At 36.8% G+C, this 17,235-nt stretch overlaps 1 protein-coding gene and 1 long non-coding RNA gene across 5 annotated transcripts in view; one reads left to right on the forward strand and one right to left on the reverse strand.

Moving 5' to 3' along the window:
- LOC147488089 (mexicain-like) overlaps positions 1-17,235 on the reverse strand; it is a 33,558-nt gene that overhangs the window by 9,681 nt on the left and 6,642 nt on the right. For 3 of the 4 annotated variants that reach the window (XM_086571019.1, XM_086571017.1, XM_086571018.1), the window contains 2 exons: positions 1,894-2,407; positions 1,653-1,790 (listed from right to left, as the gene is read on the reverse strand). In XM_086571019.1, the coding sequence (XP_086427145.1) occupies positions 1,653-1,666 (14 nt within the window). In that variant the 5' untranslated portion in view covers positions 1,667-1,790; positions 1,894-2,407. Of the gene's footprint in view, positions 1-1,652; positions 5,201-17,235 lie in introns of those variants that run through there. The other variant, XR_015201173.1, reaches the window with a different exon arrangement.
- LOC147488090 (uncharacterized) lies at positions 11,212-12,461 on the forward strand. Its single transcript, XR_015202584.1, has 2 exons — positions 11,212-11,543; positions 11,865-12,461. It is a non-coding gene; the product is annotated as an uncharacterized LOC147488090 (long non-coding RNA).

Below are 17,235 nucleotides of genomic sequence, written 5' to 3' on the forward strand. Positions count from 1 at the left end.
TAATGCTTTTACAAGTCTTGGTGTTAATCCAGACATGCGTGTATTGCATGGGCGTGGTCCAATATCATTTGTTATACACGAAATACTCTACCATAGAGTCAGATCATACATAATCAGAAATAGCAAAAGAGATGCATTGATAACATTTCTTCTGTGCAGCTGTTGTTAGTTGCTCTTACTTTCAGCCATTACAAAATTTTATAAATTTACACCATTTACATTAAAAAATTGAAAAATAACATCATTTCCAATCAACAACAAGTTCTATGTACAACGAAAGAGTTGTGGGATAATGCAACCCAGAATAACCTTTCTCCTCAAATCCTACAGTTTTCGACCACCTTTAATTGACACCTCTACTCTGTCCATAATCAATTATTTCCCAATTGATTTACATAAACACACAAAATATAGTTGATAATGGATGCAAACTTGAAAAGATTAACACTTTTTTCCTAGAAAGTAAGAAACCATTACTAAATGCTCAATCATAATTTATTCATAGTGTAGCCAAGTATCATTATCTAATAACTAGATTGAAACAATATTACGTGACAGCAAGATATACTAATTGATGATATTCATAGGAATTACATCAAAAATATTGTGAAACTCAATATAATATTCATATCTCATAGCTCTACATATAATATGTGGATAACTGCAGTTACACAACCGAACTTAAGAAGATAAAGAACCGTCCACATAAAAAAATTAAGTAAAAGAAAATATAATATGCATATCTCATAGCTTTACATAGAATATGTGGATAACAGTTACACAACCGAACTGGAAAAGACAAAGAACAACACACATAAAAAATAAAGTAAAAACCAAGATAATATTTATACCTCATAGCTCCACATAGGTATTATAATTTTCATAATAATTGTATATAACGGCACCCGTTCATAGAACGGGTTCGAAAACTAGTTCAAGATACATGTATCAAACCATGTTTAAAGAAACACTTAAAACTACATCCACCTGTACCAATATTTGAAAGAGTATCAACTCAAGATTGCAACATTGGAGGCTACCCCATTCCAACAAAAACAATTCTCTTTATTAACAATTGGTGACCAAAATAAATTGGAAAGATTTTCTAGAAAGGTTCAAAGTCTAATTTGAAAATTAACATCTGAGTTTTACATAGTAGTGGTACATCTGTAATGCAATTGATAAATAACAGAAAATAAAAAGAAAATTGTAACAAAAAGAGAAAGGTGAATAATCGATCAAAGAATGACCTCTTTATTGGAACCTAATTGCCCTAGCCCCTAGTGTGATGATTCATTGTTCTACTACTACTTCTACATGCTTGGGAAGCCCCTAATGAAGTCTACTATACTGCTATAGGTTTTGTTGATTCACTTTTTAAGGATTATCCATTAAATAAAATATGCATATTATATACACAACTTGATACAAGTCACAGCTCTCTTATTGTAAACACCGAAACGATTATTGTTATTACTTCCTAAACATAATAACAAGATAACTGCAATCTTGCAATCTGACCTTATCTCCAAAGATCATGCAATTAAATTTCTTATCCCCACCAAAATAAAGAAGAACAAAAAAAATACAGAAATACATATGCATAATTAAATAACATTGCTAAAATACTAAATTACTACGATAAAACTTACGTGGTAGTTATCATAATGGATGTCCCAAGAATCCACGGCAACTAGAACGGGGCTACTTTGAAGAGCAAGTATAATTTTCAACACAGAAGAAAGAGAGTCATAGACATAATCCTTGATTAAAACCCTCGGTTTCAACATCTATGAACAAAACCAAATAATATAACATTTTTATCATACAAAGCAAATAAAAGTAAAAAGTAACATACAAAGCACAAAAAACAATAAAAGAGACAAATATTACATTTTTCAATGATTGGCAGTAACACGGCGAAGGATGTACTTTGTCATGGTAAGGATAGTCATTTTCCATATACAACCCATTGGCTTTGATATATTCCCACATATCACCACTTCCAATACCATCAACACCAGAAAACGTTTCTGAGCAGTCAATACCTTGCCGAATAGACAGTTCTACTTTCTCTCCTGTTTTGAGGAAGTATCTACTCTCAATAACATATGCTGCTTGGTAAAACCCGCAACATTGGCACTTCTGGGGGATAACTTGCCTAGGAGGAGCCACCACACCACTCTCCCTCAAATTGAGGTAGAGTGGCCAATCATGAACAGGGTTAGCTATAGGGAAGGGCAAGATATTCATAGGTTCAACTCTGAAAACCTATTGGCAACCAGTCCACCGGGATTCACATGCATTGATGGCTTTTGCAAACGTTCACTGTCACCATTCATCCTGTTCAGCAGGCCAACAGCAGCAATCCTGGTAAAACCTTTCAACATCAAGCGTGACATGGTACCTGACAAGGAACCAGCATAACAAGTTTACACAAGCTACTGAAGTGGTAATCTATAAACCCATTAAACACACATCGGCAACTGAAGCACTTATCAAAAATCCATAAGACACAATATTTGACCTGTCACTCTTGTTGACTGTTAGATAATGACTATATTATTAACCCACTGCCTGCATAATAATCTTGGGGATCATAAGCATCCACTATTAAGAATAAACTAGCCCTTAGAATGTAATATAGAAATGGTTTGGACGTGAAATGGATGACGAGGTACGGATGCAGAATTGATAATGCATGAATAAAACCACTAAGCCACCAAAAAATAAAAACAGTACGACATTTCTGCCTTCTTTAGTGACTGTTCTCTTGAAGTGAAAATAAATATGAACACAAGAATCTATGTTACAGCCTCAAAAACAGATTCGGCCAACGGGAAAACAAACTTTGACAGCCTTTGCTCAAAGTGAAAATCAGATTCGACTGACCTTAAGTTCAAAGAATAAATCTGACACTATTGACTCAATTTCTGTGGTAGTAAAAATATAACTATACATTAACCCCTATATACAGTCTGACACTATTAAGTCTGGCACTGAGTCTACAATCCTTATGAGCCACTACATCAATTCCACTTCAATATCAAGTCATACGAAAATACTTTTCTTCTAATTTGTCAAATGTATCAAATATTCTCATAATAAATGCATCGAGTACAACACGATTTTAAATGTACTAAATGCACCACCACAAAATAAGAAATTACTAAATTAGTCTTGGTAGTACACATTGTTTGACATTATTGAGACCTATCTTTACAAACAAGGTAAATACTAAGGATTTGCTTGGCTATGCTCAGTTTATACTACAAAGTTCAGCTAGTGGGAGAATCAATTACACGAATACACACAAATAAGGACAAGGTACACACACACCAGCAAAAACAAATCACTTTCGAAGCAATTAATAGAAGTAGATTACACTAAGGGGGGTGCTTCTTGTTTTGGCTCAAGTTAAAAGAGGAACTTATAAGACATAATTTTATAAGAGGGTCTTATAAGATGTAAAAAATAAAACCTTTTTTTTTTTTTTTTTCTTTTTAAGTTACCCTAATATTCACTTCAAAAAAAAAAAAAAAAAAAAAAACAAACAACATCTTATAGTTGGTAATTTGATAAACATTAACCTTGTTTTACATCACATTTAAATCCATATACTAGCATAAAAACTACAGAGAAACAATCACATAGACAGTTCACATATCTTATGAGCGTAAATTAGAAACCAAACAAGCAAATAATAGACATAATTTTGTCTAACGTGACAATGAGAGATAAGGCCATTAAAACATCCACATTTCCTAATACATGCTCAAGTACCAAATCCACAACAAGACACAAAAAAAGTGGAAACAAATTATTTCCTGACCAGTCATGACCTTAACCCTAATAGCAAGTTTTCTAGTCTCCAAGATGACCTCAAAAGAGCTTTTAGAACTCATCTACATTATCTTGTTCTTATACATCTTGGATTGTTAACGTAACTAGATTGTTTCAGAAATGAAATAACAGTCAAATACTGTGTAAAAGATAGTCCTGCACAAAAAAGAACTTCTCATACACCAGAAAAGCGATAAAATAACCCCAAAACGGCACATTAAAATTGATACTGATGTTCCATACAGTTTGCAATTTCATCCACTAGTACCCATGGGAAGAAAAATTTACTAGCAAAACTTGTAACAAAACATACATGATAATTATGTTCCCAATAGGCCAAAACTAAAATTACACTACAAACAGAACCAGTTAAGTCCACCAAAAGGTTACACAGGTATGAACCAACAAACTTACAGTTGAATAAAGAAACAAACAGGAATTTTTAAATCCACCGATAGTCTGATACAGTACAATATGTACCATAATGTGATATTCCTTCACAAAAGTCGAACGCTTGTCAAAACAAGGTTTGATAAAAGTCAGAAGCTATGTTTGATAATCAACTTATACTTCTCTTCAGGTAGAACATAAACTTTGTTATCTTTTGCTCAAACTGAAATAACCCTAACTGACCTGAAGTTTAAGGAATAACTCACTCTATTAAGTCAATTTTATGTGGTAGTAAGTGTATAATATACTACAACAAGAATTTAATTATTGGAAAAAAGAAGAGAATAAATATTAAAAACATGCATTTTAATCACTGAAGAATATTGTAAAAAGGTCGATTGAATGTAGAAAATATGCTCACATATTTTTGAAACAGTCACTGGCTCATCGAATGAAGGAGGTGATTAGAGTTAGTATAAAAGTAATGGGAAAGTATATGTTCCTGTGCTGAGCAATTATAAGGAAGGATTTGGACGAAGTGTATATGAAAATTTGTGGTTTCTGCACACTAATGCAACTCGGAAGACATGAATACACGGAACATAGCTTAAAATTTTCTGACAGATTAATCGAAAACTCTGATGGCAATTAAACTGCATAATGGTATATTGTAGGCTAGACTACTTACCAAACCTTGTGAAAATGGACTTTCAAGTTAACATAAAAACATGACTAAATAGCATCTTATTCAGCACGCAGTCGAGTCATATTTAGTCGAATCAGGGGCCTATATTATATTATAAACTGATTTGGGGTAACAGTTATAAACTTGTAATATACCTAAAAAAATAACAACATAATTAACTATATAAGGTGTTTAACATGAATTTGGCAACCTCAATATAATCTACAAACAAACAAACAAACAAACCCATCACCAAAATTTCAACAATCCAAAACCTTAAAATAAAATTATTACCTCTTAAAGAATCTGGCAAGACCGAAATCTTGGCCGAGGCAGTTATTAAATATCGTAAGAAATCTTCTAGAAATTTGTCGTCACGGTGGGCAGCGAAGATGGAGATGAAACGAATAATATGCGTAGATGAGGAAGTGCGTTTTTGGAAATTGAAAAGTGGGGTTAGTGTTTCAGTGAAGGATGAGAAGAAAAGTGAAGATGAAGAATTGAGTAAGGAGAGTTGGGAGTTTGAGTGCTCTACGATGAGTTTTGAACAAAATAATTGATCCGCACTCAACCGCCGTTTGATCTTGCTCCCAACTCTCCTTACTCTACTGTAGTGCGTTATTTTATGTGTTATTTTGTCCTGTAGTGCGAAAAAAAACCCTAGCTTATTAGATAGATTAGTGAATGCCCGTGCCAGTCGGCACTCTAAACACATTGTTTTTGGACAACACACCAAAAGACCATTTCTATGGTAGTATTGGATTGATGATATAACTATTTCCAACAGTTTTATACTTCATAATCATTTCATACGCATACTCAAGTGAGCTTAATGATTGCAATTCTATGCATTTCATTTATCACAAACCAACTCATTACACATACCCTTACACATTCATTAATTCAACACATATCAGAATGAGAATGAGGAAAATAAGGGGAGAGAGTCTTCAATTAAGAGCATCACCATTTTTTTTTTAAATAAAAAAATCTAGCATGATCTCCTTTATATTTTCAATATTTCAAAAACCTAAATCCTGTCATAACCTGAAAATCACACAATACAATTCTCATAGATCAACCATACCAAAATATATAACTTCATATTTATACATAACAATAATTACTTCTAAAACTTAATAGCATTGTCATACTCATTTAATTTAACATAAGACTAATAATAGTATTATTACAAATAAAAACAGCATAATTACCCATAATTGTAACAAATGTAGGCTGCGAAGATGGAGAAAAATACGTTATCTCTGCGTTTTTCATTCTATTTTGCTCATCAAGTTGACTGGATTCACAAATTCTTGTCATTCAAAGTCGATTAATAAAAGTCCAAATCTTTATGCGTTTGATTCTTCATATAGGGTTTTAATATTCCATTCTATCCCCGACCGTTTTTAAGTGAAACGACTTTGTATTCTGATGGTAGTGAAGATGTAATGCGTAATCTTGCCGTGGCAGGTGAAGATGTGTGCAATAATCTCGCTTCTGATTACATGAGTTTAATCATTGGAAACATGCATTTTAATCATCAAGAATATTGTAAAAGGGTCGATTGAATGTAGAAAATATGCTCACACATTTCCTTATTTCCCTCTTCATCATTTACACTATTAATTACAGCAACACTCACATTTCCTCATTTCCCTCTTCATCATTTATATTATTAATTACAACAACACTCACACATTTCCTCATTTCCCTCTTCATCATTTATGTTATTAATTACAACAACACAAATTTTAAACTTTAAATTGAAACGAAACAAACATTTAATAACGCTAATCAATTTAGTTTTACAAAACCCAAACTAAAAGCGTGCCTCATTCGATTGTGAGTGTATCATTGAAAAAGGAGAAGAGACTCGAAATCAGAAATTGGGCTTCTTTTCTTTTTGCACTCTCGTCTTTTATCTTTTTTGCTCTCTCCTCTTTCAACCTGTTTTGTGTTGTTGTGAAATAGAGTGAAAATGAAGCGAGCTGATTTGGCGGCTTCGCTAGTGAGAATTCGAAAACAAATAAAAGTAATTGATCCGCTTTCGGCACTGCCGTTAGATCTTACTCAAAATGATCTGGACCATCCTTTGTGTGTTATTTTGTCTTGTAGTGGGGAAAAAAACCCTAACTTATTAGATAGACTAGTGAATGCCCGTGCCAGTCGGCACTCTAGACACATTGCTTTTGAACAACACCCCAAAAGAGAGACCATCTCTATGGTAGCATTGGATCGATGATATAACCATTTCCAACAGTTTTATACTTCATAACCATTTCATACGCATACTCAAGTGAGTTTAATTATTGCAATTCTATGTATTTCATTTCTCACAAACCAACTCATTACACATACCCTTATACATTCATTAATTCAGTACATATCAGAATAAGAATGATGAAAATAAAGGGAGAGAGACTTCAATTAAGAGCATCATCATTTTTTTTTTAAAAAAAATAAAAAAATTCAGCAGAGTCTCCTTTGTATTTTCAACATTTCAAAAACCTAAATCCTGTCATAACCTGAAAATCAAACAATACAATTCTCATAGATCAACCATACCAAAATATATAACTTCATATTTATACATAACACAAATTACTTCTAAAACTAAAAGCCAACTCATTAAATATTAAAGAAGACTTTGCATAATTTTGCACCTGGGGCTAATTCTAGTAATGAAATAGAAAAATAAAATAAAATAAATACTCCACGCCCACTTATCGAGTTCCTCATTTCTCTCATTCTCCCCTTTATGCATACTTTTCACACCATTCTGCTACCATATGGATAAATGCGCCATAGAGCAAAGACTACAATCATGTTGCTGAAAAATTATGGCAATTTAACTTTGTACCTGCAAACAAACCACATACACATGATTTTTTTAGACTTGATACATTTAGCATATTGTTTACAAAAGAGATGGTTCTCAAAATAAAATAATCTCTATTCTTATTTTTAAGTATCCACGCTATCATAAAAAAAAAAAACCTACCATAAAAACTTACATAGCATATATATGGATACAACATATTCTTTAATTTCTAAACCAATAAAAGTAACATTCTTTAATTTCTCACTCACCTTTTCTCATTGGTATCGATGTTCTTAGAGAAGAACTTACGGGTATCGACATTTGTGGTACAATTTCTTGCATTAGGTGGAAGAAAAAGCGGATATTCTTTTGAAGAAGTACATCTGGACATGGCCACATAGAGTTGCCCATGACTGGCTGGTGTCCTCAAATCAATGCCAACATATTTCAGCGACCGACCTTGCGACTTATTAATTGTCATGGCATAAGCTAGTCGAGCGAGGGAATTGTCGTCTTGATAGTTTGAAAGGCAACTCTGAATTTGAGGGAGCCGAGATATTCTTGGGATGAGTACGGTTTCACTTTCTCTCGGTCAAAATTTTGGCTTGAAGGACTTTACTCGCACATTGAAGCACCATAAGTTAGGTGTCCCATTGCAAAGGCCATCTTTAGGTGCTATGTTCCTGAGCAACATTATAGGGCATCCAGGTTTTAACTTGAGATTGAAAGGTGGTAAGCTAGAAGGGTCGAGGGAGTTCAGAAACTCGGTGGGATAGTGAGCCCCACTTGGATTATCAATATCATCTTCGATAATTTTATCTGCAGCCAAATACTCAAGCGCTTCACCAGGAAACAAATTCAGTGCAACCTCATTAATTGCACTCACATCATCATTACGGGCAGCAAGAATAGTGCGATCAGTTAAGAAATTTGGAGACGGTGTGTCCATAACATCCAATTGGGGATAGACAGAGAATATGAGTTCTTGGATATTGGTACACTTGCGGATTCCATTCGGTAATTGTACGCATTCTTTGGGATTCGAACCAATCTAAATGAATCAAAACAAAAAATGAATTCATTAGTTTCTAAAATAGTTCGTTTATATATGGAACTAATAGAGAAAAACCATTATAATTAGAAGGCATTAATAACACACCTCCAACAAAAAATCGGCGAATTCGACATTCTCGGACTCCGCCATTTCAAGCCGCATGTTCTGTACCAAGTGCAAAACTTCTAAATAACTCCAAAGGAAAGAGCGTCGTAGTGATGCACCAACAAATTGCTCTCTCTGGCCTAACGGTATAACAGGTAGTGTTTGTCGAAAATCACCACCAAGAACTGTAGTGATACCACCAAATATCTTCTTGTTTCCATAAATATCTTGAAGTGTTCTATCTACAGCCCTCAACCACGGTATCTATGTTGCATGGGCACCTCGTCCCAAACAATTAGTTTTGTTTCTTTAAATAGGTCACCAAGGTCGAATGTTTAGCAAAGCCGCAAAAGTGGTATCCATCACATCAATTGGAATTTTAAATGTAGAATGAATGCGGCGGTCGTCCACCGGACAATAACAAAGATGCAATTCGATGATGCCACCATGATAACAATAAGGCCCATCTTTGCGGCCTTTGCAATTGTATTATACAAAAAGTTTTTCTGTACCCGTTGCTCCATTCAAAAGAAAAGTTTGCCCTTGTCACCATATCTTGAATCGATCCGCGGCGATGTAAGCATGAAGTTGTTAAATCATTAAGGCGACTCACATCACATCAACTGCACCTCTTCTCCTATGCCTTCATCTTTGAAGTTGGCGTTGCTCCCAAATGAGCCTATTGCCAACAATTTTGCTCCAATCCTCCTTTTGCTTTGGCATGGGCGGGAAATCTTCCAATGTCTTCCCAGATTCTAAAAGGATTTGTTCCACCAAATATAAGCCGTAATCTGTTATTTGCTCATCAGTTGGATCTGGGATGCCATGTTTTGTTCGAAGCCAGTGTCCAAGATCATCACATATACTCGATGCAAATTTGCTCCAAAGTAGATCTGGTAGTAACGGATGACACTCTAAAAAGAATTACACAAAACAACCTCCGCGGTTGATATCCGGTTTTCATTATCGCGCCTCTTCTAGGCATTGTATCCACTCATCATCGACTTCCAACAGCCCACGGGCAATACATGCTTCTTTGTATGTGCTGCATAACCGATATCACCGACTTTATAAAGATATGCAAAGGAGGTAGGCCCTTTTACAACAGTAAGTAGTAAGCGTAGATAAAACCGCTCCCCGGCATTAGGGCTTGCAAAATACATCCTACCAATGGAAGGTCCCTGAGTCCTAGGAGTCCACTCTTGAGAGTCTTTGTGGAAAACATAGTGTCGTGGAAATTCTTGATAGGTATATGCTTCGTGCATCTGGATCTTGACCAACAGCTTAAAAAAGGCTGTCGGTGTTGAAGTTTGGTCTCTAGCTCGGGCAAGAATTGCATCCATAGGTTCTTTGCTATTGAAAACAACCCTATGCATGCCTTCCAAATGAAGCGTTCGTTGGACACTTGGAAACTCTTTATGCATTGGATTCTGAAATAGATGCCATGCAAAACGTTGGTCCAATGTACCTTGCATCGATATATTGCTGAATCTCATCATTTGTTCTGCCGCCACCAGCTGTTGCTTTGTCATAGCCTTTGTAGATGTACTTGTTAATATATTTAACAGCTTGACCACGATGCACAAACTTCAACATTGATATGGCGGTCAAACATTTCAGACAGGATATGCATTGTAGGGAACAACATCTCCATTATCAACTTTAACCATTTTATTCTTCCTCTTCACATAATATTTCTTGCCGATTTATGCGCGCCGGTAAATGGAGTACCCTTTTTATCCATAATTGTTTCCTCCACAAACTCTTTTGGATAGCCTTTGGTGCATCGACCATTTTCCATACATGAAGCACTTTCGGATCTCGATCACCACACCGGGGCCATGAACCATGCACTTCTTCACTGTTTCAAACAATGCGGGGGTGGGTGTCGGTGCAGGAATTCGCACATACAAATTTATCCACTTGCTCACTATTTCGGATCTTGTCATCATGTGCGAGAAATAAAAGGCAATGCATGTGTGGAAGACCACGCTTCTGAAATTCAATGGTATAGACATATGCAACCACCCGGCCGAAGATATCATTCTTCAAGATTTCTTTCATAATTGCTTTTCGTTTTATTTCGAATACCCGTGCAACTATTTCAGGCGAAGTGTCAAGTCCGGGTGTTCCTTGAGCGCATCTTTAATTTCCTGCCAATTAGGGTTTGCAGTCACCGTAAGAAAAATATCTGGGTGCTTATAGTGTCGGGTGATAGCCATTGAATCCTGAAAAATCTCGTACATGTGCCTTGGACTTCCAACATGCGAGGAAGGCAAAATGAACCGTTTTTGTGTGTAAATGAGCAAATTGTTCCTCCCAAAGGAACTAAAGTCAACTATGTAGTATCTATATAGATAAGCTAAGGTTTTATTTGGCGCTACAGGACAAAATAATAAACAAAGGACGGTCAAGATCTTTTTAGACAAATCTAACGGCTGTGCAAAACCCAACAATTTCTCTTTAGAAAAACCCTTCTCTTCCCCTCTTTGAAAGCAAGGTCTTTGCAAAGCAAGTAAAATCTGAAATTTGAACCTTTTCGATTCAAGTAAAGATAAAATCTGAACCCGAACCTTTTTCGATCTGAACCCGAACCTTTTCGATTCAAATAAAGATGAAGGGTTGAATATTCATCGATTCAAGTAAGTCTGAAACTTAGAATGATCAAGGTTTGTTTTTAATCATGTTATGATGTTATAATGAGCCCAAGGTGGACAATATTGTTTTTGTTATTATATTAGGGTTTAAGTTGTCAAAATTGTTCATAGACTCTTTAGTGATCCATGTCGCAATTTAAAACATTGCAAACTTCGATCAACAACCAGTCCACACATATACACTATTTGCACTCTGTCTTAGACCGTAAAAACGGTTCTCTAAATGTATTTGAAACGGTATGTTGAAATGTGGAAACATTGCACCATCACATGTAGATAGCTTTATCTTCTAATGTTGCTTTGCAGTTCACCCACATTAGCCACGACATCTGTGAGGTTGGTTATAGTAGCTGCTTGAGTGCGAATCAGCCACCCAATAATCTCCGACTTCGTACGCAAAAAGGCATCAAAGAAGGGTGGAATCCCTAGGCATCACAAACTCTGCTTCCGACTTAGCGCGTCAGCCACCCAATAATCTCCGATCCAATAGCCGCTTCAGTCGGTGCTGCAAAGAAGTGGAATCCCGTAGGCATCACAAGCTCTGCTTTCGACTTAACGATCAGCCACCCAATAATCTCGGTCCAATAGGCTGCTTCAAATGGCCCGCGAAGGCAGCAAAGAAGGCTTGATTACCAGCAAAGAAGGCAGCAATTACGTGAGTCCATTTTAAGAATTGAATGTTTCAAGAGTAGAATTGAATGTTTTAGAAGCTGGGTATCATTCATGTAGTGTTACAACTGTTGGAATAAATATGTAGTGTTTACAACTGCTGGGTATCATTCATTCATGTAGTGTTACAGCAAAGGTCGTATTTATGTAAGCTGGGTATCATTCATGTAGTGGCATTCATGTAGTGTTACAACTGTTGGAAGAAATAAAGGTCGTATTTATATAGTGTTGCAACAGTATCATTCATGTAGTGTCAATAGAAGCTGGGTGGGTTGACAATCATTAGTGTTACAACTGTAATAATCAAGGAAGAAATAGAGGATCATATTGATCTATCAGTAAAGTCACTGAAATCTTCTGTTGCTGGAGATGCCTCTGTACTATTCACATTAGGGGTAGAGGATCATATTGATCTATCAGTAAAGTCACTGAAATCTTCTGTTGCTGGAGATGCCTCTGTACTATTCACATTAGGGGTGACCAATTTCTTCCTAGGTTATTATTTTAAAATGGAACTCGAACGATGGATTTTCATCTTTGCACTTTCTGTCGTCGAAAAAGATATTTCAATTATCCATCTACACTTGTTCTTACCAAGAAGCAAGTTCTATAGATTGATGACCATGTGTAGTTCGGATTATCATGAGAATTAGTCTATCAGTCTATTACAACATTGCTTGAACTTAATTTGATTTTTGTTCAGGAGGATATTCATGAATTTCTTGAGTTTCACAGAAGTTGGTTAGAGCTCCCCTAAACCAATATTCCAGGTATAATATTTCACCCCCTTTTGTCCAGTTACATATCTATCATTATATTGATTATTTGTTATTTGAATATTGTCTATCATGAAAATCAGTCTATTACAACATTGTTTGAACTTAATTTGATTTTTTTTGTTCGGGAGGATATTCATGAGCTTCTCTTGAGTTTCCACGAAATTGGTTAGAAATCCCTAAACCAATATTCGGTATAATATTTCACCCGTTTTTGTTCTCAGAACTCCCCTTATTAAACCATCATTTCAATTATTATACCATTTAACTTTCTGCATAATTTCCTTCCTAGGCAATCATGGTGAAAGAGCGAATTCAAGCTGTGCAAGAGCGAATTGCAACAGTATGAAATACTATTATATGTGATTTCACTTTGTCTATCACACACATATATTTGTTCACACATATATATTTGTCCAGTTACATATCTATCATTATATTGATTGTTTGTTATTTACTGAGTACAACTATATCAACATATTAACGGGTGTATCTTAGGTCGCTTCATTACCACAAACCGGAGAAATGAAAGAGAGGGGAAAGGAGTTAATTCACCGCGATCAATTCCACGAGCGACATCCCGTTACGCCTCCCAATCCGATATATGTGCCTCCCCATCGAAGATATGCTCGCCCCCAATTTAGTATATGTGCCTCTAATCGAAGATCTACTCCTTCTCCATCGATGTGCCTCATAATCGAAGATATACTCCTTCTCCATCAGTTGTGCCTCATAATCGAAGATATACTCCTTCTCCATCTGTTGTGCCTCATAATCGAAGATCTACTCCTTCTCCATCGGTTGTGCCTCATAATCGAAGATCTAATGCAGTTCCCAATAGACTATCTGTTGTGCCTCCTAATCGAAAATTTACTGCAGCTCCCCCATAGGCTATCACATTGTGCCTCTAATCGAAGATCCACTGCAGTTCTCACTAGGCTATATGTTGTGCCTCCTAATCGAAGTTTTATTGCGGTTCCCAATATGTTATCTGTTGTGCCTCCCAGTCAAAGATCTATTGCACCTCCTAATCGGAGATCTATTGCACAACGTCTTCGAAGAGAAAGGGAAATGCAAGTGCCTCTAAATCACGATCAAATGACTATAGCACAACAAAATCGGAGACAGAGAGAAAAAGATGTTATGTCTGATTACATTGCAGATTCCTTTAAGAAGACGAGGTCAACGTACGAAGTTGGGTCATCTTCATCAATGTATGATATCTCTTACATAGAAAGCCAGCCTCCAGTCACAAAAGATGTAACAATGCAAAGTTGTGAGGATAACACTATGTAAGTTAAGCGCTTAAGTTCTCATTCTTATGTTAGGTTTCAACATATCGTAAAACGTGATATATCATAGGTCTATTTTTGCAGTGATCATGATATGACTAGATTTGACGAAAGTGAAGAAGAAATTCTTAATTCTCATAGAGGTCATGCGTTTCCAGTTCCAAATCGCCGTCACTTTTTGGGAAAGATGGATGTTCTTTGTCCATTTTGTTCGGCCCTTCATTGGAAAGATGAACAGTTATCGAAATCAAGGCGCAACCGACCTTTATTTGGAACTTGCTGTTTACAAGGAAAAGTTAAGCTACCGCTTCTTTCTCCACTACCTTCGGCACTTAAATCTTTATTCGAAGGATCTAATAAACGTGCAAGATTATTCCGTGAGCAGATTCGGCAATACAATGTGTGTAATGCCTTTACCAGTCTTAGTTTACAAATTTAACGATCGTGTGTTACATGGGCGTGGTCCAACCTCATTCACTCCCATGGGGAGTTCGCGGCACCAAATCGGTTCATTGTTGCCTGATCCGGGGATGGAACCTAAGTTTTAAACTTTATATTTATGATCCCCTAGCTGCTTTGGATCACCGCCACAATCGCAACCCGAATTTGTCAAGAGAAGTGTTGAAAACTGTACAAGAAACTCTTACCGGACCCACAAGTTTTGTGATATCTATAAGCAAGCATTTGAGGTTTTAACTGAAAATGCTTCTGAGAATAACAATGTTCCGGTCCATCTACACTATGATCCGCGTTCAGATAGACGAAGGTACAATCTTCCGACAACTGATGAGATTGCAGTGATATTGCCTGGAGATGGGAGTAAGGTTGATGCCATGCGTGATATTGTACGGCTTGAGAGGAGGGCATGAGTTGGAACGGATAAGCGAATGTCATCCCGCTTATTTGCCTTTGCATTATGTTCTTCTGTTTCCTTATGGGGATTTGGGTTGGTCACCTGATTTGAAGTTGTGGGACGTCAAGAGAAATGCTCCAAGTAATGCAAGACTCACCCAATTATTGTATTACGCCTACCGTTTGTTTGAACGACCCACAGAGTACTCATCCATCTTGCTAGGGTGTAAATTGTTGCATGAATTTTTGGTTGATGCTTGGGCTGCATATATGAACAGAGAACCGTCTGCGATACATTAGACTAAATCAAGACACCATCCGTTCGATGTGTACAAGTGCTTGACTGATGTTGCACTTGAGGGATTAAGTCCCCGATCAAATTGGCCAATCGGTTCATTTTGCCTTCCTCGCATGTTGGAAGTCCAAGGCACATGTACGAGATTTTTCAAGATTCAATGGCTATCACCCGACACTATAAGCACCGGATATTTTTCTTACGGTGACGCAAACCCTAATTGGCGGGAAATTAAAGATCGCTCAAGGAACACCGGACCGACGACACCGGCTGAAATAGTTGCACGGGTATTCGAAATAAAACGAAAAGCAATTATGAAAGAAATCTTGAAGAATGATATCTTGGCGGGTGGTTGCATATGTCTATACCATTGAATTTCAGAAGCGCGGTCTTCCACACATGCATTGCCTTTTATTTCTCGCACATGATGACAAGATCCGAAATAGTGAGCAAGTGGATAAATTTGTATGTGCCGAATTCCCAGACCCCGACACCCACCCTGCATTGTTTGAAACAGTGAAGAAGTGCATGGTTCATGGCCCCTGTGGTGATCGAGATCCGAGTGCTTCATGTATGGAAAATGGTCGATGCACCAAAGGCTATCCAAAAGAGTTTGTGGAGGAAACAATTATGGATAAAAAAGGGTACTCCATTTACCGAAGGCGCGACACTGGCAAGAAATATTATGTGAAGAGGAAGAATAAAATGGTTAAAGTTGATAATGGAGATGTTGTTCCCTACAATGCATATCTCAATGCGAAATGTTTGACTTGCCATATCAATGTTGAAGTTTGTGCATCGTGTCAAGCTGTTAAATATATTAACAAGTACATCTACAAAGGCTATGACAAAGCAAATGATGGTGGCGGCGGGGAACAAATGATGAGATTCAAAGAATATATCGATGCAAGGTACATTGGACCAACCAGCTGCATGGCATCTATTTCAGAATCCAATGCATAAAGAGTTTCCAAGTGTCCAACGATTGGCGCTTCATTTGGAAGGCATGCATAGGGTTATTTTCAATAGCAAAGAACCTATGGATGCAATTCTTGCCCGAGCCGGAGACCAAACTTCAACACACATGACTTTCTTTAAAGCGTTGTCTTTGAAGATCCGGATGCACGAGCATATACCTATCAAAATTTCCACGACACTATGTTTTCCACAAAGACTCTCGAAGAGTGGACTCCTAGGACTCGGGGACCTTCCATTGGTAGGATGTATTTTGCAAGCCCTAATGCGGGGAGCCGGTTTTATCTACGCTTACTACTTACTTTGTTGTAAAGGGCCTACCTCCTTTGCATATCTTTATAAAGTCGGTGATATCGTGTATGCAACACATACAAAGAAGCATGTATTGCCCGTGGGCTGTTGGAAGGCGATGATGAGTGGATACAATGCCTAGAAGAGACGGCAATAATGAAAACTGGATATCAACTGCGGAGGTTGTTTTGTGTAATTCTTTTAGAGTGTCATCCGTTACGACCAGATCTACTTTGGAGCAAATTTGCATCGAGTATATGTGATGATCTTGGACACTGACTTCGAACAAAACATGGCATCCCAGATCCAACTGATGAGCAAATAACAGATTACGGCTTATATTTGGTGGAACAAATCCTTTTAGAATATGGGAAGACATTGGAAGATTTCCCGCCCATCCAAAGCAAAAAGAGGATTAGAGCAAAATTGTTGGCAATAGGCTCATTTGGGAACAACGCCAACTTCACATGAAGGCATAGGAGAAGAGGGCCGCGGTTGATGTGAGTCGCCTTAATGACGAACAACTT

Source organism: Coptis chinensis, chromosome 7 (genome assembly GCF_015680905.1).
Source record: "Coptis chinensis isolate HL-2020 chromosome 7, ASM1568090v1, whole genome shotgun sequence".
In the NCBI taxonomy this organism is placed as follows: domain Eukaryota; kingdom Viridiplantae; phylum Streptophyta; class Magnoliopsida; order Ranunculales; family Ranunculaceae; genus Coptis; species Coptis chinensis.